Here is a 24,631-nt window from a genome sequence, read left to right on the forward strand (position 1 = left end):
GAGTATGCACTCTCTAGCTAATGCCGCGGTATCTTTTAAATATGATCAGGAAAATTGCCACTATACTCAATAAAACTGTAGTTTAGTCAAAAATTATATACTGATATGGTGAGGAGAAAGATAAGGCAAGCTTCTTCTCTCTTGTGGGTGTTGTTATACGGAAAGAATAATAACTGATCTGCAAAAGATCATGGAAACTGGAGATGTGACATACTTAGTAGGTTACTTAGTTTATTTCCTGCCAGTGCATGAATGTTTCCAATATCATATTGAGGTGACTTGAGTGATGGGGCTATTACTGATTCCTTTCAAGTGTAATTCCATAGTTTGCTAGTCTGAGTATGAGGAAAAGTGTCCTTCCAATGTGAGTGACGTTGTCCTTTACTTAGTTTCATCTTAGTAGTCCTTGTTACACCTCCTTAAACATCCCCTACACATTTAATCCTTCTACCCATTTAGCATATGCCTCTGTAGCAGTAATTTGGTAAACTGTACAGATTTTTGTTTTTTTAATTTTCCTCTTAAATTGAGCCCTAGTCTTAGTAATTTTGATGCACTTCTCTGAACTTCTTCCAAATTGCTGCCATCTTTCCAGCATTGAAGTGCCCAAAATTGGATGCAGAAGTCAAGGGTCCAGTCTCATCAGTGTTTTATACAAATGAATGAGCACTGCCTTAGTCTGTAATTCAATTGCCAGCTCAGTGTCATGCTGGTCTTCCTTGGCTACCATATCACATTGCAGGCCCAAATCTAATTGGCTGTCCTGATACTGCTTTCCTTCCATAATGGGGTCAGTCCTGGTTCAGCGCTGCAAAATACCTATATTCTTTGCTTTAAAGGCAAAAGACTAAATTAGAACAAAGTTTTGATTATAAACACCTCTGTTGCATTCAACTTTTAGGTTCCAAAAGTTTGATTTAAGAAATATTTTGTTGATATTGAGAGTAACACAATAAAGACAGTGTAAAGAAGAAACTAGGTGATACATTTCCTCTTTTCCACAATTCCTCACAGACTACAGTTTGAAATTACAATATACACGTTCATCCATAACTTGGCAGCTTTTGTTCAGGAATGTGATGAAGCAGTATAAATATTTGTAGGCGAAGCTTGTTCTATTTCATGGAGAGTGAAATATATATATGATAAAAATCTTATTATATGTAAGCAATAGTCTTCTGTTTGCATTTCACAGATGCTTTATATTAATGAACAAGGTACATCCTTTTATACAGGGATGGGCAAAAAAGTGCTGGTGGTTCACCTGGGATAGCTCCATCAGGCTTCCACCACTACATTTATTTGCATCTCCATAGGTTTGGGCAATTGCAGCTCCCGATGGCGCAGACCAGGACACTGCTTCCCACAGCTTGCATTGGCTGGGAGCGGTGATATCTGGCCAGTGGTAACTGCAGTCACCCATACCTGCAGTGGTGTAGTAAATACAGCAGAGGCAGCCCACTGGGACTCACACTGAGTAACCGATTCAGACACATGGGCCAGTATTTGCCCACCACTGCTTTTATATATGAATCTATGTGTTCAGCAGGATTATTTGAAGTGCTGATTAAATCAGCAGGTACAAATCTGGGCATCTGGAATTGTTGCACTTTCACCAGTTATGATAAGCGGGACATGATAGCGGTTTTCAAATATCTAAAAGGGTGTCACAAGGAGGAAGGAGAAAATTTGTTCCTCTTGGTTTCTGAGGACAGGACAAGGAGTAATGGGCTTAAAGTGCAGCAAGGGAGGTTTAGATTGGACATTAGGAAAAAATTCCTGTCAGGGTGGTCAATATTGGAATAAATTGCCAAGGGAGGTGGTGGAATCTCCCTCTCTGGAGATATTTAAGAACAGGTTAGATAGACATCTGTCAGGGATGGTGTAGACGGAGCTTGGTCCTGCCTTGAGGGCAGGGGGCTGGACTCAATGACCTCTCGAGGTCCCTTCCAGTCCTATGATTCTATGATTCTATGTTATCTGAAGGTCCACCTGTCCCACTCCATCAGAAGATGCATCCCATGTATTTCCTTCCCCAGTGTAGTAGTTTGCAGAACAACCTGATTTTCCTTAAAAGAGAGAAAACAAAAGAGAACTTTTTTCAGTCTGATTTTGCACCTTTCCACTCTATTCTGGTTAGCATCCAGCAACAAATCTGTGATGCACTGTAGTACAGTAGGTGTTTTACTTGTTTTCATGGAAGGACAATTTGTACTTAAAGCAGTGATTAGATGGATTCTTTCCTTCTTGAATACTTCAATTTTTGATGACTACTAGTTTCATCAGTATAATTATAATTAGCACTCTTCATCTTCCTTGGATGGTACCAGCTGGACAGATTGGGCCTCTTACTGCACAGATTGGTGGCAGGGTTGCTTACGCGAAGATAGGTGACAGGCACCATGAAATAACAGATGGTAAATTCAGGGCTTGTTGGCAATCAGCAGGTTTTTGCTAATGACTTAATTAACTATGCAAATTGTCAAATCAGCGTGAACATTGTTTTTATCGAAAACTTTACCTAAATTAATTACCATAATTAAGTAGCAGAATGTCAAGTATATTGGATGAGCAAAAGGGCTTGGCTGGCTAGGGATAAGAGAGTTACCATCTTTACACTGTGTTCTTTATTTCAACAGCCTGAGTGTGAGAAGTACTGTGTCATGTACTAGATTTAATGCATGAATATTACAAAATTGCAACTCATTTGCATCCTGGGCAGTCTTTGTAAACAAAATAATTGATGTCCTGTAAAGGAAAATAATTGTATAGAGGATAAAAATACCAAATAGAAGGTTAAACCAACCATTTAAAACTTTCTAATTGTCTCCACTTTTCTAGTTTGATTATTTTTAAATGTATATTTTATTCTTCTAGCATTATGTATTTTGGTGGTTTGAGAACCAGTGCCTTGAATATACAAATAGATAAAGGTTTTGCAGTGTTTTATTTTATAAATAAAAAATCAAACTTAAGTTTGCATTGTGACGCTAACCATATAGGAGCATCAGGTTCCATTGTGTGAATGTCACAAAATTAACAGATTCAAATCCTCTAATATGGCTATTTTAAGTTGGTTTTCTCTCTCTCAAGGTTTCCATATAACAAATGTTGGGTGCTGTTCACAGGATGTGATGGTGGTAGGAGAACCAACGCTGATGGGAGGTGAATTTGGGGATGAAGACGAAAGGCTTATCACTAGACTAGAGAACACGCAATATGATGCAGCAAATGGTATGGATGATGAAGAAGACTTCAACAATTCACCTGCCTTGGGAAATAACAGCCCCTGGAACAGCAAACCTTCTGCTAACCAGGAGACCAAATCTGAAAATCCCACACCACAAGCTTCCCAATAGGTTATTCTGCAGCATTATCCACTGTTATATATGTCAGTGGATTATAATTACTATTTCACAACATTCTTTTAAAAAAAAGTTCCAGATACAATATCTATTTCTAAACTACAGCTATCTGATTTTTTTAATTAGAGAAAAATCATATATAAGCTTTCATGTACTTTTCTTGGAAGCTTTCATACATGACACGATACTGGCACTGACCTCAATTAAAATAATTGAAAATTAAATAGCACCTCGTGGCAAATTTCAAACAAAACTTTTTGTTGGAGAGGTCTTTTTTCCTCATCAAACAAAGGCCATATTTTAACAAGTCATCAGTGCTCAGGATCTCGTTAACATAACTATGGAAAACTTTTTAAAAATTGTAAAATATTTTCTGCTTTTCAACTTGCACCTAAAATTTCTTGTTTCAGAAAAATCAGCTTTTTAAAAGTAACTTAAAGTAACTTTAGTTCTTTCTTTAAATCTTCTTTCATTGTTTAACCATTTAAAGGATCCAGCATTTTTAATTTATATTGTAGCTGATGCCAGTAGTCCTTCTGTCATTATTCAAAAGTGCTGAAACAAGAAATGTCTTTTTTTTTCATCAAAGACATGAAAAATATTTTTATGTGGAGAAAGATGCCCTGTCCTATGAGAGTTTATGCTTTGTAAAATTGCTGTTGATCCAGATATTTTAAAGCCATGTAATCCATTCATTTTGTGGGCAGCTTAATAAATCTAAAACTTTTGTGTTTTTATTATTGTATCTGAGTTGGCTTTGTTGTTATTTCTTTTCATAGTATATTTCTTGTATCATATTTTTGTAAAGCCCTGGAGCCCTTAAACCAGTTAATTTTTTTATTATTATTCTGATGTATTTATGTGAAACTTTATAAAAGAAACTAATTTTTTTCATTTCCATATTAATATGTTCATTTCATCATGTAAAAACACAGTGAGTCAGTGTGTTATATAATACAACTGTATTTTATGTATGCTTTGCCAATAAATGTGCCAATAAACTGTGTTAACAAATGTGGTCTTATACAGTTCCTTACAGACAAAAAACATATCAACCTTGACTAATCACGTAACAGAAATAGGTGCAGTTGATCTGAATCCCTTTATCGATATCATTTCTTGAAGTCAGTGTTTCACCTAATATCATCGTCAACTCTTTCTAGCACAAAGGGAATGCTGTATTTAAAGGTATATAACATTCAGTTTTTAATTTGTTGATATCTTCTCTCATTTAAGTGTTTGTGTCATTGTGTGGCCAAAAGCAGTGGCTAGCACCAAGTACAAAGAAGCACAGTATAGCAGGAATAGTACCCAACTACCTTAGCCAAAGCACCCAACTATACCAAGACCAATATTGAGCTATGCCTCTGATCTTGTGCTCCTGTGACTTGCTTGAGCACTTCACATTCTGCTGAATTATGTATGATAGGATTCCATTGACAATTACCAAAAAGACTAAAAGTTATTTATTTTACTTTTTCTATCAAACAGAACATTCAAAAATTCAGATTTGCAAAGTTAACAGGAACCTATAACATTTTAAATAGTACTGAACGATTTGATGCACATGATACCAGGACAATCGATTCTGGGGTATTGTAACAAAATTAGTTACAGAGCAGGAATTGCTGAGAATGTCAGAAGAGTACTGCAAACGCCATTAAAAAGCCTGCAGGGAATGCAAGACTCTCAAGGGGAACATACTTCACAATACCCTTGCAGACGTATTTAAAAAAAAAAGGAATATAGTATGTCCTGGGCAGACACAACACTTCTGAATGTCTGCTTTCTGTAGTAGCTATCTACTAGCATGGCACTAGTTTACTGAGAGTTCATGCCATTAAGCAATATTGAAGTTAAAGGTCCAAAGTAGTGCAACAGTGTTAAATTGAATTGATTGATTAAGGACTACAAACGTGTAAAGGAGATAAACGAAATTATTGGAATTTACAGTAACTGAGCATCAGTGAGCAGAATCATTAGCTAAACACAGCAACTTGAATAAAGTTGATTTAAGAGCAGGTTACATAGACATCTATCAGTGATGGTCTAGATGGTACTGGGTCCTGCAATGAGGGCTTAAAATTGTTTGTATTGCATAGGTTAAATCTCTAAAATCTGGGACACTCTGGTCCGGCAACATCCATGATCTATCAGGACCTCATATATTGCTGGATCAGAAAGCCCCAGCTGTCCATGTTTATGGGCTGGGCTGGTGCGGTGAAGAGCACGCTCCGACTGTGACTGGTGGCAGGGCGTGCACCTCCACCTGGGCCACAGGTAGCAGGGCCAACACTTGGCAGTGCAGCCACGGAAAAGCAGGCAGCCTGCCTGGGCTGGATGCAGTGGGGCCAGTGGCACCCAGGAGCACAGCACCGGCCGGAGTTGCAGTTGGCACAGCGGAGAGTACATCCCCGGCCAGGCTAGAGACAGCAGGACCTGGCACCCCCACCATGGTGGGGAGCACATCCCCATCCCCAGGCAGGAGCACAGCCCTGACATGGCTGTGGATAGCAGGGCTGACAACTAAGAGGAGAGCCTTGACCTCCCCTGGTACAGCAAACTCTGTGGTTCAGGACCGCTCAGGTCTCCAGGGTGCCAGACCAGGGAGGTTGTACCTGTACAATGTGTTTTTTGCTGATTCTTGTAATAATGGATATTGTAGTTAACACCCCAACTCCTAGAGGCAAGTGATTAAGAGAATCTTCGCTTTCATTTTAAAAAGTATATTGGTAACCCTCCTGTTGTAGAGAAAGGTTTGAAAATATGACCCTAGTGCACCCTAAAGGCTCAGAAATAAGAAGTCAAATAAAAAAGTGTTTTAATCATGTGATTTTTTTTTTTTTTTAAAAGCCAATCTCATTATTTTTGAACATTTGTGTTTGGTAATACTGAGATAGGTTTCAAGGATGGGCCAGTGGCATTTCTTTAGTTTCTTTTTTTCATATTCCAGAATTGGGAGCTTCACCATACAATCAGGGAGGCCCTGTTTTTCTGCTGCCTCTTAACTTTCTTGTAATAAGCAGATTCCAAATCGTGTATTTGTAGCTGGCATTTTATTTCCATTTCCTGTGTTCAGCCACATGCTGCTAGCTAATGCTGAATGTGGATTTTCACTGTATCATTTCTTACGTGATAACTCCCTGTACAACCAGCAGTAATGGTGACTATAATCTTCTCTGATGATTCTTTTGTTTTTGCCCAGTTTGTGCTTCAGGCAGGTCACTAAAATCTAGATAAACGAAGTTATCCTTCAGTCCCTTTGGCCTGCTTCTGAACAAGTTATATGAACTGACTAAGTCTGGAGGAGAGTCCTATGGCAATGGTGTATTATTTTGCAAGAGTTCTATGATGTGAAAACACTAAAAGAAGGGGAGGCAGTGCATTGCCATATAAAAGACCACTCTTCCAAAGGAATGTTTTTATCTGCTGAGCACTCTGTTTTCTTATGCAACCACATTTCTATTTGATTTCTAGCTTCACTGGGTCTTGATTCTGCTTTGAAATCAACCCTGGGTGTGTGTCAAACCTGGTACAATTGTTGCCAGTCATATTAAGAGGATTTTAAGATACTACAATCTCAGTAGACTGGAGAAATGTGTATGTCAATTTAAATCTGATTACTAGAGCATCAACTATTTGTTATTGATTACAAGAGAGATGGGATCCTAAGCTTTATATGTGAAAAGGTAATGTGATGGGCATCGTATTTCTCTAATCCAAATAAACCAGTTTAATTTTTGCTTTCCCATAAACAATGAAACAACAGATTAGCCACAGTTCTAGTTCTTCTTTCTATGGAAACAGGTTATTGTAAGCTTTAGCCTATTTCTCGAAAGGAAAAATAATGCAATTCTGGCTCTTACTTTTTTGTCTGATAAGAGCCTTGCCATTTTCTGACCTTCAGCTGTGTGACCTCTGCATATACATTTATGTAGTTCATTGCTACAAATTACCTGGTATTGTGCTTTTCTATAGGCTGAAGCTGTGTACATTAGTACATTAGTTTATGAAATAATGGCAGCCTGAAAAAATGTTGAGACCTATTCCACAGCCTATTGAAATCTATGGACATGTCTCCTTTACCTTCAGGCCATGAGTCAACCAAGAATGGGCCCCATTGTTCATACTGAGAGTTGCAGAGGTGCTTGTAGCCAGTAGCCTCATTGGGTTTATAATCTTTAAATAGACAAGAGAAACACAGGGCAGAGTGACAAGCAGTGTGATCCTGGATGGCAGCAAAACTCAATGCCTGAGACGAGGTTATTTTAATGGGTGGGTTTGTTTGGCAGGGTGTCAGTGAAAGAGAAATGGAAAGGAAGGGAGTAAGGGGGCAGGTCAGAGGGAAGATGATGAGAGAGGTAGGTATAGAATAATGCTGAGGTTAGGAGACTTAGAGGAAGCATGTTGGAGCAAACACCAGTCAGCACAGGGCAGAGAAAGTCTAATCAAAACTGCAGACATTTCTTTGACTTTCCAGAGGTCTCTACTTGGATTGCATCTCTAGTTGCTCCAAGTGGCCAGAGGCTATGGTGTAGGAATATTTTTAAAAAGAGTGATTTTGAAACCTTTCGTGTTCTGAAAAATGCACTGAAATGAGTGTGAAAAGTACCTAGAACATTAAAGTTTGACCTTGTTTGAATAAGTATATGTTTGACTCCTAAACCCCGCTTCAAGGTCCCAGTTCAGGAAAGCATCTCTATTCAGCAAAATACATAAACCCCTGGTTCACTGCTCTGCTGAACAGAGTTGGATTTAAGCATGGCCTTTTCTATCTCACTGAATAGGAACATGAAGACCTAATCCAAAATCCATTATAGTTAATGGAAAGCTTCCCATGGTTAATGGGCTTTGGATCAGGTCTTACATGCAAAATCCAGTGCAAACATAACTAGGGAGCTGCTGACTTCATAAAACTGCTAAAAACACAGATTCAGTCATCAGAAAATCTGCTATACTGAGCTAAGGGGACTCATGGATTGGCCCAGTGTCTCAGTAACAAGTATAGTAGAAAGGATCAAATTTCAGTATGATGGTTTAATTATATGCACTGTGTGCGTATATCTCCTTATGATCATTTAATTATAGGCACTGTGTGCACCTCTTGAAAAATACACAGCGGCCTCAGGATAAAGAAGAGCCTCATGATGGTACAGGAGTATTTGTGCACTTAGTGTTTGTCTCACATCTCAGGCCTTGGGACAGAAGTGTATGGATATCTGCTGTATTAAAAGTGGGAATACCTGGACTGAGCGTGTCTGCAGAGATAAGAGAGTTGCTCTTTCATAGCACATTCAGCATGTTGAGACAGTGGGTCTATCAGTCAATGACTTTATCAGCAATGATTTTTCCCTGTAAATAATTAAATGCATGCTGTAGTCCATTAAGGGATTACTGGCTCCTATATAGCCACAGAAACATTACAATTATACACTGCAATTCTAATGTTCTAAACCCCTAATCATTTGTATTATATTTCCATAAACACACTTAAAAGGCTGTTTCTTATTATGAATCTTTAAAGACTGGTGCTACCATTTTAATTCATAAAACAATTATAATGTGATATCACCCTTGTCATTACAGTAAATAAGCAGAAGAACATTTGAAAAATGGAAAACAGACTCCTTGGAATGTCCTTCTTGAGCTAATCTGCAAGATGAGTGTCCCACACCACTTCAAAACCTTCCCAACAAAGTGACAGTTCACCAGTTATAGTAGGTTGAGTGGCAGATGGAGAATAAATAAAATCAGTTATCTATGAGAGAAAACTTTCACATGATTTGGGCCAGTAAAAAAGTTGTGCAATGCCTAATTATGTAAATGTGCTCTTTTTATTACCTTCTTCCCCCTTCCCCCACCGTAATGTGTTAAACTCAATCTTTGGGTTTTGTGTCAAAATTAGCTTATAGATTCTTCAAGGCAGCTCTGAAATCATAGAAAGGAAAGGGTGGAAATCAAAGGCTGCCACTTGCGCTGCGGCTAGACCAAATTAACCTGCACATCTTAGGGGTTTCTCCACTGAGGCAGCCTATACACACCCCGTCACAGGAGTGAGAATATTCTGAGGTGAGGATGTCACCCTATCAGCTGAGGGTCGTCAGTCACCTCTGTAGTCCATAAATATCTCTTGTCTCAGGGTAACACAGAGTCCATAAGCAGTCCTGCTCATGGGACAGTATTGCCCAATGGCCAGAGTCTGTAAGCAGCCCTTGTCTCAGGATAATATGGCCTACTGGCCAAGGTCAGGAAATAGCCCGTCTCAGGGCAGCACAGAGTGTCAAGGTATGTCTACACTAAAGCGTTATTTTGAAATATCTTAGGGTACGTCTACACTACAACGTTAATTCGAACTAACTTCGTTCGAATTAGTTAATTCGAACTAAGCTAAGTCGAACTAACGGATCTAGACTAAAAAACTAGTTCGAATTAGCGTTTTGCTAATTCGAACTAGCATGTCCACATTAAGTGGACCCTGAATCAGGCTTAAGGATGGCCGGAAGCAGTGCTAGCAGGGCATCAGAGGAGGACTTAGAGCGTGGAGATGCTGTATCAGGCTAGCCAAGGGCTGCGCTTCAAGGGTCCCGACCCCCACCCCGGACAGACAGTTCTAAGGGGTGCCCCGCTTGCAAAGCAGTCCTGGCTTGGAGTGCCCGGAGTACCCACACTGGGCACATCACAGCACTCGGCCATCAGCCTGGCTGCACTTGCCGCAGGCTGCCATCTGGGAAGAGGGGGGATCGGGGGGCTGCAGGAGAGGTTCCACCCCAAAAGGCCGCAGAACCAGCCCAGTCCTCCCCATCGGGGGCTCGTGCCCCATCCCTCCCTCACCTCCTTCCACTTACCCTTCCCTAGCCCCTTTTCTTGATATACAAAATAAAGGACAATTGTGTTCAAAAATGGAATCTGTCTTTATTGAACAAAACTGGGAGAGACTGGGAAAAGGAGGTGGGAGAGGGGAAGAGAGAGGCTGGGAGAGGGGAGGGAAACTAAAATGATCAGGGGTTGGGAACAGGTCCCATATGAAGGGAGGCTAAAGAGACTGGGACTTTTCAGCTTAGACAAGAGGAGATGGAGGGGGGACAGGATAGAGGTCTCTAAAAGCAGGAGTTGGGTGGAGAGGGTGCATACAGAAAAGATCTTCATTAGTTCCCATAAAGAAGGACTAGAGGACACCAAAGGAAAGGAATGGGTAGCAGGCTTGAAACTAGTAACAGAAAGTTGTTCTTCACAAAGCAAAGAGTCAACCTGTGGAACTCCTTGCTGCAGGAGGCTGTGAAGGCTACAACTAGAACAGAGTTTAAAGGGAAGTGAGATCAAGTCATGGAGGTTGGGTCCATGGAGTGCTATTAGCCAGGGGGTAGGAGTGGTGTCCCTGCCCAAGGTTTGTGGAAGTCTGGAGAGGGATGGCACGAGACAAATGGCTTGGTCACTGTCTTCGGTCCATCCCCTCCAGGGTCCCTAGGATTGGCCGCTGTCGGCAGACAGGCTACTGGGCTAGATGGACCTTTGGTCTGACCCAGGACGGCCATTGTAAGCTCAGGGCTCAGGGTCGGGGGTCTCAGTGGACCCCCTTGATTTTCATGCACACCTGCTCCTGGGTGGCCAGGCTGGCAGCTCTCCTGCCCAAGCCGGCCACTTTCCTGTGCCTAGTGCGGAGATCGTGGACAAGGCCCACGATGTCCGCACTAGACCAGCCGGGTGCCCGCCTCTTGCGGTCCCGGGCAAGCTCCCAGGAGCCGCCAGCCTGGTCCTGGGAAGAGGGGGAGGGCTGGGGGGCATCGGGTGGGTGGCTCGATCCGTGCCAGGTGCAGGGTCTGCTGGCTGGGTGCTGGCAGGCTTGCACCTGGCACGGGCACCGTAGCCAGCCCGTGCCCCTTTAAGGGGTCCGGGGCTGGGAAGGGGGCAGATGAGTTTCCCTGGTGTTGGCCAGAGTGGCCATCAGGGAAACCTGGGGAGGGCTAGCCTCCCACTAGTTCGAATTAAGGGTCTACACAGCCCTTAATTCGAACTAGTAAGTTCGAACTAAGCTTAATCTTCGTGGAATGAGGATTACCTAGTTCGAACTAAGCGCTCCGTTAGTTCGAATTAAGTTCGAACTAACTATGTAGTGTAGACATACCCTTATTTAGAAATAACTTATTTTGAAAGAATGCGTCTAGACACAAAATGCATTTCGAAATAGCATTTTTCTATTTCGAAATAGCACGTCCACACTAATAGGACGCTGAATCGCATTTAAGGCTGGCCAGAACCGGTTCTGGCAGGGCATCAGGTTAGGAATTACCTTGTGTAACTGCTGCCTGATGCTATCTGAGACCTGTGCTTAAAGGGACCTCCCCCCTTCCCCCAGACAGCCGGTTCTAAGGTTTCCCTGCTTGCTTGCCTACCTCGCTGAGGGACAGCAAAGCATTTTTTTCTCTGTGTGCTCTGATTACCCTCACTCAGGACACCACAGCACTCTGCAACATGGAGCTGGAGCCGCCCCTGGGCAATCTGGTGCTTCTGCAGGCAGTAATAGTCTCCCTGGTGTGCCCCACTGGGGCTTGTGCCTCATTCCTCCCTCACGTCCTTCCACTAACCCCTCCCTAAGCCCCCTTCCTGCTGTACAATAAAAAATGTGTTCTTTACAACAAAGCCTCTTTATGGAACAAAACTGGGGTGGGGGGGATGAAACTGAGGTGAGACTGGGGAAAGAAGGTGGGAGGAGGGAGGGTGAGAGAGGGGAGAGAGAAACCTGGGAGGAGGGAGCTGGCGGGGGAGGAAGTGGGAGGAGAAGCTCAGGGTTGGGGGTATTGCCAACCCAACTGTCTCCCAGCACTGTGGGTGCAGGGGCCTTGGCATCCCTGGGGGTGTGGGGAGGGTGGGGAGGAAGAAGCAGAAGGGGGTGGAGGAGCAGTAGCTGGGGAGGCAGAAAGGCTCTATGACCACCTGGGGGGCATGGACCATCCTGCCCTCCAGGATGCGGTCCACGGTATCAAAATAAGAGCAGGGGTCTGGGTCTTCCCCTGTGTTGTATCATGCAAGCAAGGTACTAATAAACTTCAACAGGCCTTTATTTACCAAAGGTGAAACCTCTACAAAGCGGCTGCTGCCCCCTCTGTAGCTCTCACTTAGCCTTAGCTCCTCTCCTCTCCCCTCCCCTCCTTCCTGTTTTCTGTGCTTCCAGACTCCCTACAGCCAGTGCTCCCAGTTCTACTCATTACAAGCAGCATCTAAAACACCACGTTCCCTCCTCTCTTAAGAAGCTCTCTCAATTATAAAATAAACATTGTTGTTCTAACCACAGCAACAAATATGGAACAAGACACTGTTGGAGGAAAATATTACACTGAAATACTACATAACATAGTCTCTAGTCCAGACAGGTGGTCGTCTGGGTCTGACAGACCGTCTCTCAAACCCCAGTTCCAGTGCAATGTCTTGTTGTGTTGGTGCTACGGTGAAGTCATACATCTCGGGCTGGGTATTGGCATCATCTCCTCTTGGTACATAGGCAGGTGCAAGATAAGAAGCATTCCATACCCGTCCATCAGAAAGTCGATAGGTGTAAGGTCCCTTCTTCTCTATGATTTTAAGAGATGTGAATTTATGTTCCCCTTTGAGTAAAATTCCAGGTTTTCTTACTCTAACAAAGGAACCACACTCAAACTTCGGTTCCTTAGCACCCCGCCAGTTGTCTATGAACGCCTTATACTTTGATTGCTTCTGTTTAACTGTTTTTCTCACACCATCCTCTTTTGATGCATCAGGTCTTGCCTTTAACAATCCAGCAATGTTCAGTTTAGTGTTCATCTGTTTTCCATGCAGTAACTCTGCGGGTGATCTTTGAGTTGTTGCATGTCGTGTAGCCCTGTATGCTTGCAAGAAATCAGTAGTGAAGGTTATCCATGAGCGCCCTTCCAGTTTAGCCATTTGCAAACTCTCTTTCAAACTTCTGTTAAACCTTTCGATTTCCCCATTGGCTTGAGGGTAATACAGGGATGATCTTCTATGTAAAATGTTCCTCTCTGCTAGAAAAGTTTCAAATTCCAGGGAAGTAAATTGACTACCATTATCTGAAACCAGTTCTTTGGGGTTACCGTCTCTGCTAAAAACTGTAGAGAGGAACTTAATTACTGTAGCAGAAGAGATTTGCGATGTAAACGCTACCTCAGGCCATTTACTGAAATAGTCTATTAAAGTGATGGCATAATGACAGTCAATTGGAGAGGTATCAAAGGGTCCCACAATGTCAATCACAACTTTTTTCCATGCAGAATCAGGAAGAGGAACAGGCTGTAACGATGGGGTACACGTCACTACTGTCTTATCATGCATTTGGCAAGTGACGCAGGATTTTATGATTGCTTCAGTTTAGGAGTCCATCCCTGGCCACCCATACAGATCCCGTAGTCATTGTTTGGTTCTGACAATTCCTTGATGAGTATTGTGGGCCAAGCATATAAGTTTTGACTGTAATTCTTCTGGCACAAGTAGCCGGTATGTACCTTGTAGCACACAGCCATCAAGCAAAGAAAGTTCATCCCGAACTCTAAAATAAGGCAGCAAAACTAGGTCAAGGTTTTTTGGGTTACTGGGCCATCTCTTTGTCAGAAATTCTCGTAGCTTTTGTTGAATTGGACATGCTGAACAAGCAGCTTGGAATTGCTCTCTTGTAACTGCATTAAGAGTGCTTCATAAGCGCAACTTCTTCATCCTTAGCCTCCGGTGGATCATCTGATGAAGACAAAGGCAGGTGAGAAAGGCAATCAGCTATCACATTTTGGTTTCCAGGCTTATATTCCAGTTCATAACTGAAAGAGAGTAGTCTTGCAGACCATCAAACAATACAATTTCCTGCTCTTCCCAGTCCTTTTGTAGTTAGCAATGTTGTCAAAGGGCTGTGGTCTGTATGCAACTTGAACGTGCCCCACAAGTAAGTTCTCCATTTTTCAGTAGCCCAGACACAGGCAAGTGCTTCTTTTTCAACTGTAGAATATTTTCTCTCAGCATCACTCAGCATTTTCTCTCAGCATTTTTCAACTGTAGAATATTTCATCTCCTTGAAGCAAATGCAACAGCCCCCTCTGTGTTGTCCTCATGAAGTTGTATTAGGACAGCCCCAAGTCCGTAATCAGAAGCATCAGTAGTCACGATTGTGGGCAATGCAGGACTGAATAGTGCAAGCACTGGACTATGTACAATCGAGTCTTTCACAGTTTTCAAACTAGCTTGTGCATCTGTTGTCCACACCAAAGTTGAACTTCTCTGTAGTAATTCTAGTAACGGTTCAATGACAGAAGCAGAATTGGGAATGAATTTTGCATACCAGGAGGTAAGACCCAAGAAGGAACGTAAGGTTTGCAAAACTGTTGGAGGAGGAGCATTTGAAATTGCTAGGATATGATCTGGATCAGGTTTTAGTCCAGCCAGTGAAATTATATGCCCCAGAAAGAAGAGTTCTGTTTGTCTAAATTTGCATTTAGATATATTGAGCTTGAGGCCTGCTGTGCTGATGCAGTTTAGTACAGACTGCAGGTTATAGTCATGCTCCTCAGAAGTATTTCCAAACACAATATTATCATCCAGATAACACTGAACTCCATGTTGATTCTTCAGAATCAATGACATCATTTTTTGGAAGGCACTTGGGGCAGATGCAAGACCATATGGAACACGTTTAAAACGATATAGTCCCTCATGTGTAATAAATGCTGTGAGGTCTCTGCTATCTTCATGCAACATAACCTGGTGGTATGCGCTCTACAAATCAAGAGTAGAAAACATCTTTGCTACTCGGAGTACTGCAAATACTTCTTCTGTATGAGGAAGAGGGTGACACAGAAGAAGGATGTCAAGTATCAGAGGGGTAGCCGTGTTAGTCTGAATCTGCAAAAGTGACGAGGAGTCCTGTGGCACCGTATAGACTAACTGAAGTGTTGGAGCATAAGCTTTCGTGGGCAAAGACCCACTTCGTCAGATGCAGGTAGTGGAAATTTCCAGAGGCAGGTATAAATATGCAGGCCAGAATCAGGCTGGAGATGACAAGGTGGATCCAATCAGGGAGGATGAGGCCCACTTCTAGTAGCTGATCTGGAGGTGTGAATACCACGAGAGGAGAAGCTGCTTTTGTAGTTAGCAAGCCATTCACAGTCTTTGTTTAATCCAGAGTTGATTGTGTCAAACTTGAAGATGAACCGTAGCTCAGCAGTTTCTCTTTGAAGTCTGGTCCTGAAGTATTTTTGCTGCAGGATGGCTACCTTTAGATCTGCAATTGTGTGTCCAGGGAGACTGAAGTGTTCCCCTACAGGTTTTTGTATGTTGCCATTCCTAATATCTGATTTGTGTCCATTGATTCTTTTACGTAGGGACTGTCCAGTTTGGCCGATGTATATAGCAGTGGGGCATTGTTGGCACATGATGGCATATATAATGTTATATTCCACTTTTACAGAAGAAGGATGGAGGCATTCGCCTTTGTGTGGACTTAAGGGAGCCAAATAAAGCTATTGTGATTGACAGCCACCCTCTTCCTTACATAGAAGTATTTGCAGAACTGAAAATGGTAAGCACCGTAACTTCTGTCATACAGGCATCACAGTATGTTGCATTTTAACTCTATGCACAAACCCATAAGCACAGCCAAGTTTCTCCTCAACCTGGTCTTGGGTCCCAGCTGAATCTGGTGTGTATACTGCACGAGTGCTTTGCTGTGGAAGATCAATTAGTCTATTAACTACCCTGAGGTTTAAAGCAGCCAATAAATCTCTGCCAAGGATAGCAGTGTCTTTGTGGACAATGTAGAACTCTGCATTTACACAGCAATCACCAAAAGTCACTGTTGCTGGCAGGCAGCCATGTACTGGAATTTTTTTTTTCAAATAGCACACCAAGTGAAGTTTGGGTTCAGTAAGAGGCACATCTTTAAAGTAATGCAAATAGATGGAATCAGGTAGTATAGATTCTGCTGAACCAGTGTCCAACATTAGCTGAATAAGATGTGATTTGCCTGAAGGTGTGACAGAAACATTTACAGTGCATCTTATCTGTTCTGGAATATGTGCAGTAGTGATTTTGTCCACCCTCAGCACAGTAACATCTGGTATTGTATCTGCATGCACCTGTTGATTGGACTGGCTACTGCAGCATACCTTAGTAAAATGCCCAATCTTTTTGCAGTGATTGCACTGAGCTACTTTTGCAGGACATCTTGTGTAGCTTGCAAGGTGTTGTGGGGATCCACATGCTTTTGCTGTGCTTTGAATTTGCTGATTCTGTGGTTTTTCATTGGCTTTCCCCTTGTAATTGTTTGTCTGCAGCGATAGTGGACTTTTCTGCAAAGGAGTCACAGCCTGGACTGGGCCTCCTGTATCTGTGCTCATTATTTTGGCTTCTGCTATAGCTAACTCAATCTGGGTAACAATGGTTATTGCTTTTTCCAGTGTAAACTGTGGTTTTAGAAGAAAGTGTTCTCTTACACAAAGCATGGTTGTTTTCTCAATGAGCTGGTCTCTAGTCATCTCATCTGCCATAATCCCAAAGTCACAAGTTACAATCAGACTCCTGAGAGAAGCAATATACTGCATTATAGTCTCCCCTGGTTTCTGCTCATGCTGGCAAAATCTGTAGCGATTAGCTATTACATTCACGTTTGGCACAAAAAAGTTCTTTAGTGCAGTGAGTGCAGTCTCATATTTATCATCTGCATGGGGAAAAGTGTAAAATATACGCTGCCCTTCTGCTCCAAGGCAGTGGATTAGCAGAGCATGCTTTCGTACTTCAGAAATCTCTGTAGCACTGATTGCAAGCAGATAAGTCTCAAACAAATGGATCCAGGCAGTAAAAGCAATTGGAGGCTCACCAGGGCTTTGCAGAAAGGGTGTAGGTGAGTTCAGAGGCAGAAGACTCATCCTCGTTGCCAAAATGTTGTATCATGCAAGCAAGGTACGAACAAACTTCAACAGGCCTTTGTTTACCAAAGGTGAAACCTCTTTACAAAGTTGCTGCTGCCCGCTCTGTAGCTCTCACTTTGCCTTAGCTCCTCTCCTCCCCGCTCCTTCCAATTTCCTGTGCTTCCAGTCTCCCAACAGCCCAGTTCTAATAATTACAAGCAGCATCTAAACATCACACCCTGGTTGGGAGCTGCGCCCTGTGGCCCTGGCATACGCCTACTACAGCTCCTTTATTTTCATGCGAACCTGCTCCTGGGTTCGCATGTGGCCTTTGGTGGCCAGGCTGTCAGCCATCCACCTGTAGATGGCTGCATTCCTCCATTTAGTGCAGAGATCACGGACGTTGCAAGCATCCCCTCAAACCTGAATTAAGTCCCTGATCTCCACCCTGGACCAGGCAAGTGCCCGCCTTTTCCGGACCCTGGCAGGCTCCTGGGAGCTGGCAGACTAGTCCTGGGAAGCGGCGGGGCTGGCTGGCACTGGCTGCTTGGCTCATGCTGGGGCCACTGGGTCAGGTGCAGCGACTGCTGGCTCTGGGCTGGCAGGCTTGGAGCTGGCACAGTCACTGTGGCCAGAGTATACCCCTTTAAGAGCTCTGGGAAGGGGAGGAGGGAGAGAAGTTTTCTTGGTTGTGCCCAGAGTGCCCACCAGGGCACCCTGGGAAGGGCTGGAGGCCCCCTATTTTGAAATAATCATCTACACAGCGCTTATTTCAAAATAGGTGCTATTCCTCATGGAATGAAGTTTACCAATTTTGAAACAAGCCTTCCGCTATTTCAATTTAATTTTGAAATAGCAGTTTGTCTGTGTAGACACTGGTAAAGTTATTTCGAAATAACTTTGCTGTGTAGACACACCCTCAGTTAGTAGCCCTTATTGCACAGCAGTGTGGCCTAACAGCTAGAGTCTGTAAGCAGCACTTGGCTCAGGGTAGTGTGGCATAATAGCCAGAGTCTTTAAGCAGCCCTTGGCTCTGGGTAGTGCAGCCTGAGAGCTGGAGTCAGTAGGATTGGAGGCTAGTGCCCAGGTAGGGAGATCTGGGCCCACCCTGCTCCACCAGGTCCTGACCCAGGGCCCTATGCATGGCAGATTGGTCTGCCACTCCCTCAGAGGGGAATCTGGCTGAAACATGCCGAGTGTACCTGGATAGAAGAAGCTGCTCCTGCACCCTTCCTGTGTCGCTTCTTATGGGTGCTGCCAAGGTGTTGTCCCACAAAGCAGCTGGGTCCCCCAGTTCCCCAGCAGCAGCTTCTCGCTGGGGCTCCACTGGGCCATGTAGTGGCAGTCTCCTGGAACTTTGATTCCTGCTATCTGGATTGCTGTTTGTTGCAGCTCCGGAGCTCTGGCTGGAGGTCCTTTCTCTTCACTGGCCGGCCCAGATTGAGCTGCTCTCTTGCCTTTTTTGCTGCCCCAGCACTAGGAGCGGGACTTTCTCCACCGACAGGGTTTTTACCCCTCCTGCTCTGGTGCCAAGTATGCTCACCTTGGCTATGTCTAGACTGCAGGCGGATCTTTCGAAAGAGCAATCCGCTTTTTCGAAAGAGAGCACCCAGCGAGTCTGGATGCTCTCTTTTGAGGAAGCCCTATTTACATTGAAGAACGCCTTCTTTTGAAAGAGGAACTTTCAAAAGAAGGCGTTCTTCCTCGTGAAACGAGGTTTACCGCCATCGAAAGAAAAGCCGCGTTCTTTCGAAATTATTTCGAAAGAACGCGGCTTGAGTCTGGACGCAGGGGAAGTTTTTTCGGGAAAAGGCTACTTTTCCCGAAAAAAACCCTGAGTCTGGACACAGCCCTTGTCACAGCCACACTGTTCAAAAACCTCCAATGGTGGGGCATGCATACTCCTCCATGGAAGCCAGTTCCAGGCCTTTATTGCCCTTACTGTTTAATTTTTTTTCTAATAAAAACCATAAGCCTCCATTGCTGTAGGTTAAGCACAATATTTCCTGTTCTATCTTCAGTGGACATGGAGAACAATTGACTCCCGTCCTCCCACTCTAATTTTTTTTCTCAGTGCTAAACATGTCCAGTTTTTAGCCTTCTCTTACTAGGTCAGGTATTCTAAACGCTATTTCTTTTTTGATGCTCTTCTCTGGACTCTTTTGTCTACATCTTTCTGAATGTGTCGTGCCCAGAACTGGATGCAGTACTCCAGCTAAGGCATCTCCAGTGCCATACACCCCAGAATAATGTTAGTTTTTTCTCAGCTGTATCTCATTGTTGACTCATATTTAATTTATGATCCACCTGCGCTCTCAGATCCTTTCCCGCAGAACTGCCACCTAGAAAATGACAAAATGTTACTGTTCTTAATGTCTGATTTATGTTCACTTATTCTTTTGCATCGAGACTGTCCGGTTTGGCCAATGTATGTAGCAGAGGGACATTGCTGGCACATGATGGCATATATCACATTAGTAGGGCTACATCTACACTGCAATGCTATTTTGGGATACTGGAGTATCCTGAAATAGCTATCCTGTGTCTTCACAGCAAGCCCGTTATTTCAAAATATAATGGGCTTGCTATTCTGATGTCCCTGTAAGCCTCATCCCATGAGGAGAAAGGGATGTTTTGGAATAGCGGGTTATTTCAAAATGTGGTGCTGTGTAGACAGTGCCAAATTATGAAATAAACTATTTTGAAATAAGACTGAAATAAGATACTCAATTTGCGTAGCTCAAATTGCATATCTTATTTCGAGCTATGGTGCAGGTGTGCAGGTGAATATGCCTACTAAAAGAATTTCCCTCCTTCGGTTTTCTCACCTCATTGACTGTTGAGAGTGAGCCACAACCACTATGACTGAACTGGCCTTGTTAACTTTGGTCCTCTGCATAGTAATGTAACTCCCATCTTTGTATGTATGTTTGTAGCTCTGCCAGACTGAAGTTTGTACTTCATGCATTTGATGAAATAGGCTCCAGCCCACAAAAGCTTATGCTCAACCAAAATTCTTAGCTGTTCAGGTGCCCCAGGACTTTTCATTGTTTTTGCTGAAACAGACTAACATGGCTACCCCTCTGAAACATGCCTGATTATATTGACGAAAAACCTGTTTAAGCTATCCTGCAGAAATTGCTAGGTGAAATTGTAGTCTCTTGGCTACGTCTAGACTACATTCCTCTTTTGAAAGAGGAATGTAAATGAGGCATATCGAAAGTGCAAATGAAGAGCAGATTTAAATATCCAGTGCTTCTTGCATATTCACATTCGAGTGCTTTTTTGAGAAAGGATTTTTTGAAAGTGAAAGCACAGTCTAGACAGGGTTCTTTCAGGACCTGTACTCATTTTTTCAGGAGTACAGGTTCATTCGAAAAAGGTTTTTGTTTTTTTTTTTTTAAGAAAGAACCCTGTCTAGACTGCACTTTCACTTTTGAAAAACCCTTTTTCAAAAAAGCACTCGGACGCAAATATGCACATGAAGCAAAGGATATTTAAATCCGCGCTTTATTTGCACTTTTGATTTGCCTCATTTACATTCCTCTTTCGAAAGAGGAATGTAGTTTAGACCTGCCCTTCCTGAAAATATGCCATGATCATGCAAACCTGGCGAATCAGATCTTTGGTAATACAGTACACTGACTGCCTTAAGTCACCAACTTAAACCTGCCTTAGGGCACAGTTAACACTGGAAGTTAATTTTACAAATGTTAAAATAGTCCCACTGCCAGCACAACTTTTCACGGGAGTGTAGGGGGGTCTAAGGAATCTATGGTTTCATAGCTTTGTGTTTACTTGCTAGATGCCTATTGTGGCTTCCACTGTACAACTGGCCCCATTCGTCATTTAACAGTCAGCACCACACACAGCTGAAGTAACACTGATATATTTCTATGCTAAGATTAGAAAATACTATAGCATCACAATATTGTAGAGCAAGAAATGTTGAAATGTATTTGTGCCCCGACACAGACAGAATTTTAGCTAATTTTTGTAAATTTCTCAATAATACTACTGTATCACACCAAAAGATTGTAGTTTCCATTAAAGAACTCAATCCTGTACTCCAATGTAGATAGGACTTTTTATTCCAGAGCTATGTAATTCAACCTCCTGTCTTTGACAGTGGCTGGTACCAGATGCTTTAGAAAAAGAATGCCTATAGAGAACTGTTATGAAATAATCTGGATTTATGGCACATTTCTTTCTGACCCTGTTGGTCAGCTGTTGGATCGTGCTCTGAAACATAAATATTTATATCCCTTATAACATATTGTTTTGTTTTTAAAGTAACTGTGGATGTTTCCATAGCCATATGAGTGTTTAATCCTCTTTGCTTTTGTAAAAGTACTTATCCAAATCATTCTCCACACATGCACAACCCCTGACTTTATAAGATAGAAAGCAATACACCTATCTATGCTTAAACAATCTAAAGGCACAGAGAGACATTGTGCCATGCCAATATGCCAATTACATGAAAACTTAGGTGGCCTGAAGTAAATCCCACTCAAGTCAATGTGTGCATTTCCACCAACTTCAATGGGAACTGTATCAGGCCCCTAGGCCTAGATTTAGCAAAGCTCTTACGCATATGCTTAACTTTAAGCATGGCTGTAATCTTAGCCCTGGTTAGATGTGCTGTTACTAAAATGTCTTGTTCAACTGGACTCTTAGTTTACAGGCTTTGTCCATGTCTGAGTCTCATCATGTCTTCAGGATTTCTTGCTTCAGGGCTGTTCTCAGTATTAATGGTAATATTGTAAGCACATCAGCACCATGCTTTTTAAGAGGGAAGGTGCTTTTAAGTCATATGTCAGAAAACGCAGCTGATGTTCAAAGCGCTATAAATACAGGGCAGTGTTCATCTTGGGCACTCAAGTGGTAAGGTATCATTTCACTAAGTATTTATTGAGGTGCATAATTTCTGGGCCAGAGGTGTTTTTATTTTGATTTGGTTTGAGAGAGGTGCTTTGTTTTGGTTTTTTTCTTTTTTTAATTATAGTATCACATTTAATTAATTATTTTAGCTGAATACAATCATGTAAGTTATGAGCTGGCAAGAACAAATGCCATTAGACTATAAGTTTCTCTTAAGTATTTTTTTAACTTGCTAACATGGATTCCATCTGATTGCTAGAGAGCCGCAAGTTTTATGTGTCTAGTTTAAATAATAGCTTTGTCTCAACAATTCAGAATTCATCCGAGATAGCATGTTCATTTCAGTATTGAGCAGTTATAATGCATAGCTAGTATCTCCTTTATAAGGGCATTTAGGAGACATTTACAAAAACTAAATATGAAACAGACATTTAACATTTATTTCTTATCGTATTCAACTCCCCTTTCATTTCATCACATAAAATTTCATCTTCCTTGTGTGATCTCTGGGGGGCTGAGTACTGGAAAGGCTTTTTATGAACTGTGTTCTTTATTTCTACAGATGATTCTTAAAACTTTCTTCCTAATCCTCCTGATGGCTTTTTAAAAACTCATTTACTGTTTTGCAACATTTTTAATCCTCTGCCTTCTGTTGGCCATGTATAAAATTAAATTGTGGCCCACGGGCAGCCCCATTAAAATCAGGAAGTTATATAGGTTGCAAAAGATTATCTGTTTTAGCTGATAGAACTGCAAAATAAATAAATAATAAAAATAATACTTTCTGAATGACTGTTTTATATTTTAATACAGAGGAGTCCAGAAACACTGTAAGAGATGTAACATTGTCAATGTAATTATTTAAACTGTCATATGTATTTTAGACCTTCTCAATGAAGGGACTTCAAGCCCAACCCCTTAAATTCACTACATAGACCTGGCAGTGACCTAATGCACAAGGATAAATTTTCCCTCTGAGTTGTAATCTGGCACATGAATTCTCAGCAAGAGAGTTCTGGAAGAAAAAAAAAAAACGTTTGTTTTCCTGCTTTACAGTTATGAGAGAAGAGCTATGAATTCTTGTTTCTGTACCTTTAATTTTTTCATGTGATCACTTAGGAATTGTTACAGAAATCCTCTATATATGTAAACAGTTAATAGACAAAGGTTCCATTTCCGTAAACGATGCTTGCATAGTTCCTGGGGTTTGTAGGACTAATAAAATTGCTTGTGTTTGCACTGCAAATAGCTTCCTCTGGCCGCTCTTCATATAAATTCTGAACAGGAATCTCAGGTTTCAATATTTTTTTAAAAAAATATTATTTAGCCCTCCTGGTCTACCGTAGAGTTTGCATGTTAAAGACTCAGAACCCAGAAAAAAAGCAAGAAAAACCTCAAATTAAACATTTTTTAAATGATGTACAGGCAGTCCCCGACTTACGCAGATCCGACTTATGTCGGATCCGCTCTTACGAACGGGGCTTTTTTTGCCCCGGAGCTCATGGGTGGCGGGTCGCCACCCGTGTCCTCCGGGGCAAGAAAAGCTTTTCCCAGTCTCCCTGGTCAGCTGGGGGGGTCCAGCAAAGCCGCTAGACCCCCCCAGCAGACCAGGGACACCCGAGCAAAGCCGCCCAGGTGGTGGGGGTCCCGCCGCCTGGGCGGCTTTGCTCGGGTCTCCCTGGTCTGCTGGGGGGGAGGGGGCACAGCTAGTGTGCCCCCCCCCCCCCCAGCAGACCAGGCTTTTGTTGTGGGACGCCTCGGGTAGAGCAGCTGGGGTGCTGCCGGGTTGGTCCTGTGGGAACCTACCAGGCAGCGCCCCAGCTGTTCTGTCCCAGGCTCCAGATTCAGCAGCTATTGAAACTGATCAGGCTGATTCCAGGAAGCTGGGGGCAGAGCAACTCTGCCTCCGGCTTCCTGTAGTCAGCCCCTGGTCAGTTTCAGTGGCAGCAGCTGAATCTGGAGCCAGTTCCGACTTACATACAAATTCAACTTAAGAACAAACCTATAGTCCCTATCTTGTACGTAACCCGGGGACTGCCTGTACCATTCTTTGTGGATCAGACTCAGGAATGGTAAGTACTTGGGATTGGCAATATTGTGGATGTCAGTTGTATGCCAGCAGGGAAGAACAGTGTATAAGAAGCACGGATGCTGTGTTGTGAACATGGAAATTCCACAGAGATTTAACAGTTTTTAAGTTCAAGGACATGTAACAGACATTGCTCATAAAGGCTTGGCCTAGTCCAACACTTCTAAAATAGGCAAAAAGTTTTAACTTCTTTTTTTCTTCAACTACAAGAATGGTATCATATATATAGTAGCCCAATGTCTGTGAGTCTGTAATGCTGTAGTGTTACAGAGTCGCCTCTGGGGGGGGAGGGGCGCTCTTGCCTCCCACCGTGGCACTCGGCTGAGTTCTGTGCCACTCAGCTGGGCCACGGCGGGGGAGCAAGTTGCGGCAAGCGGCTGTTTGGGGTCCTCAGCCCCCTGAATGAGAGGCAGGAGGGG

The 24,631-nt window shown here is 42.8% G+C and overlaps 1 protein-coding gene across 9 annotated transcripts in view; it reads left to right on the forward strand.

Annotated features, from left to right (window-relative positions):
- LDB2 (LIM domain binding 2) overlaps window positions 1–4,379 on the forward strand; it is a 265,730-nt gene extending 261,351 nt beyond the window's left edge. For 4 of the 9 annotated variants that reach the window (XM_075930684.1, XM_006136985.4, XM_006136984.4 and 1 more), the window contains exon 8: window positions 3,129–4,379. In XM_075930684.1, the coding sequence (XP_075786799.1) occupies window positions 3,129–3,359 (231 nt within the window). In that variant the 3' untranslated portion in view covers window positions 3,360–4,379. Of the gene's footprint in view, window positions 1–3,093 lie in introns of all 9 variants that reach the window. The other 5 variants (XM_025178423.2, XM_025178422.2, XM_025178424.2 and 2 more) reach the window with 3 other exon arrangements.
- Window positions 4,380–24,631: the final 20,252 nt, after the last annotated feature.

This window comes from Pelodiscus sinensis, chromosome 5, assembly GCF_049634645.1.
Source record: "Pelodiscus sinensis isolate JC-2024 chromosome 5, ASM4963464v1, whole genome shotgun sequence".
Taxonomy (NCBI): Eukaryota; Metazoa; Chordata; order Testudines; family Trionychidae; genus Pelodiscus; species Pelodiscus sinensis.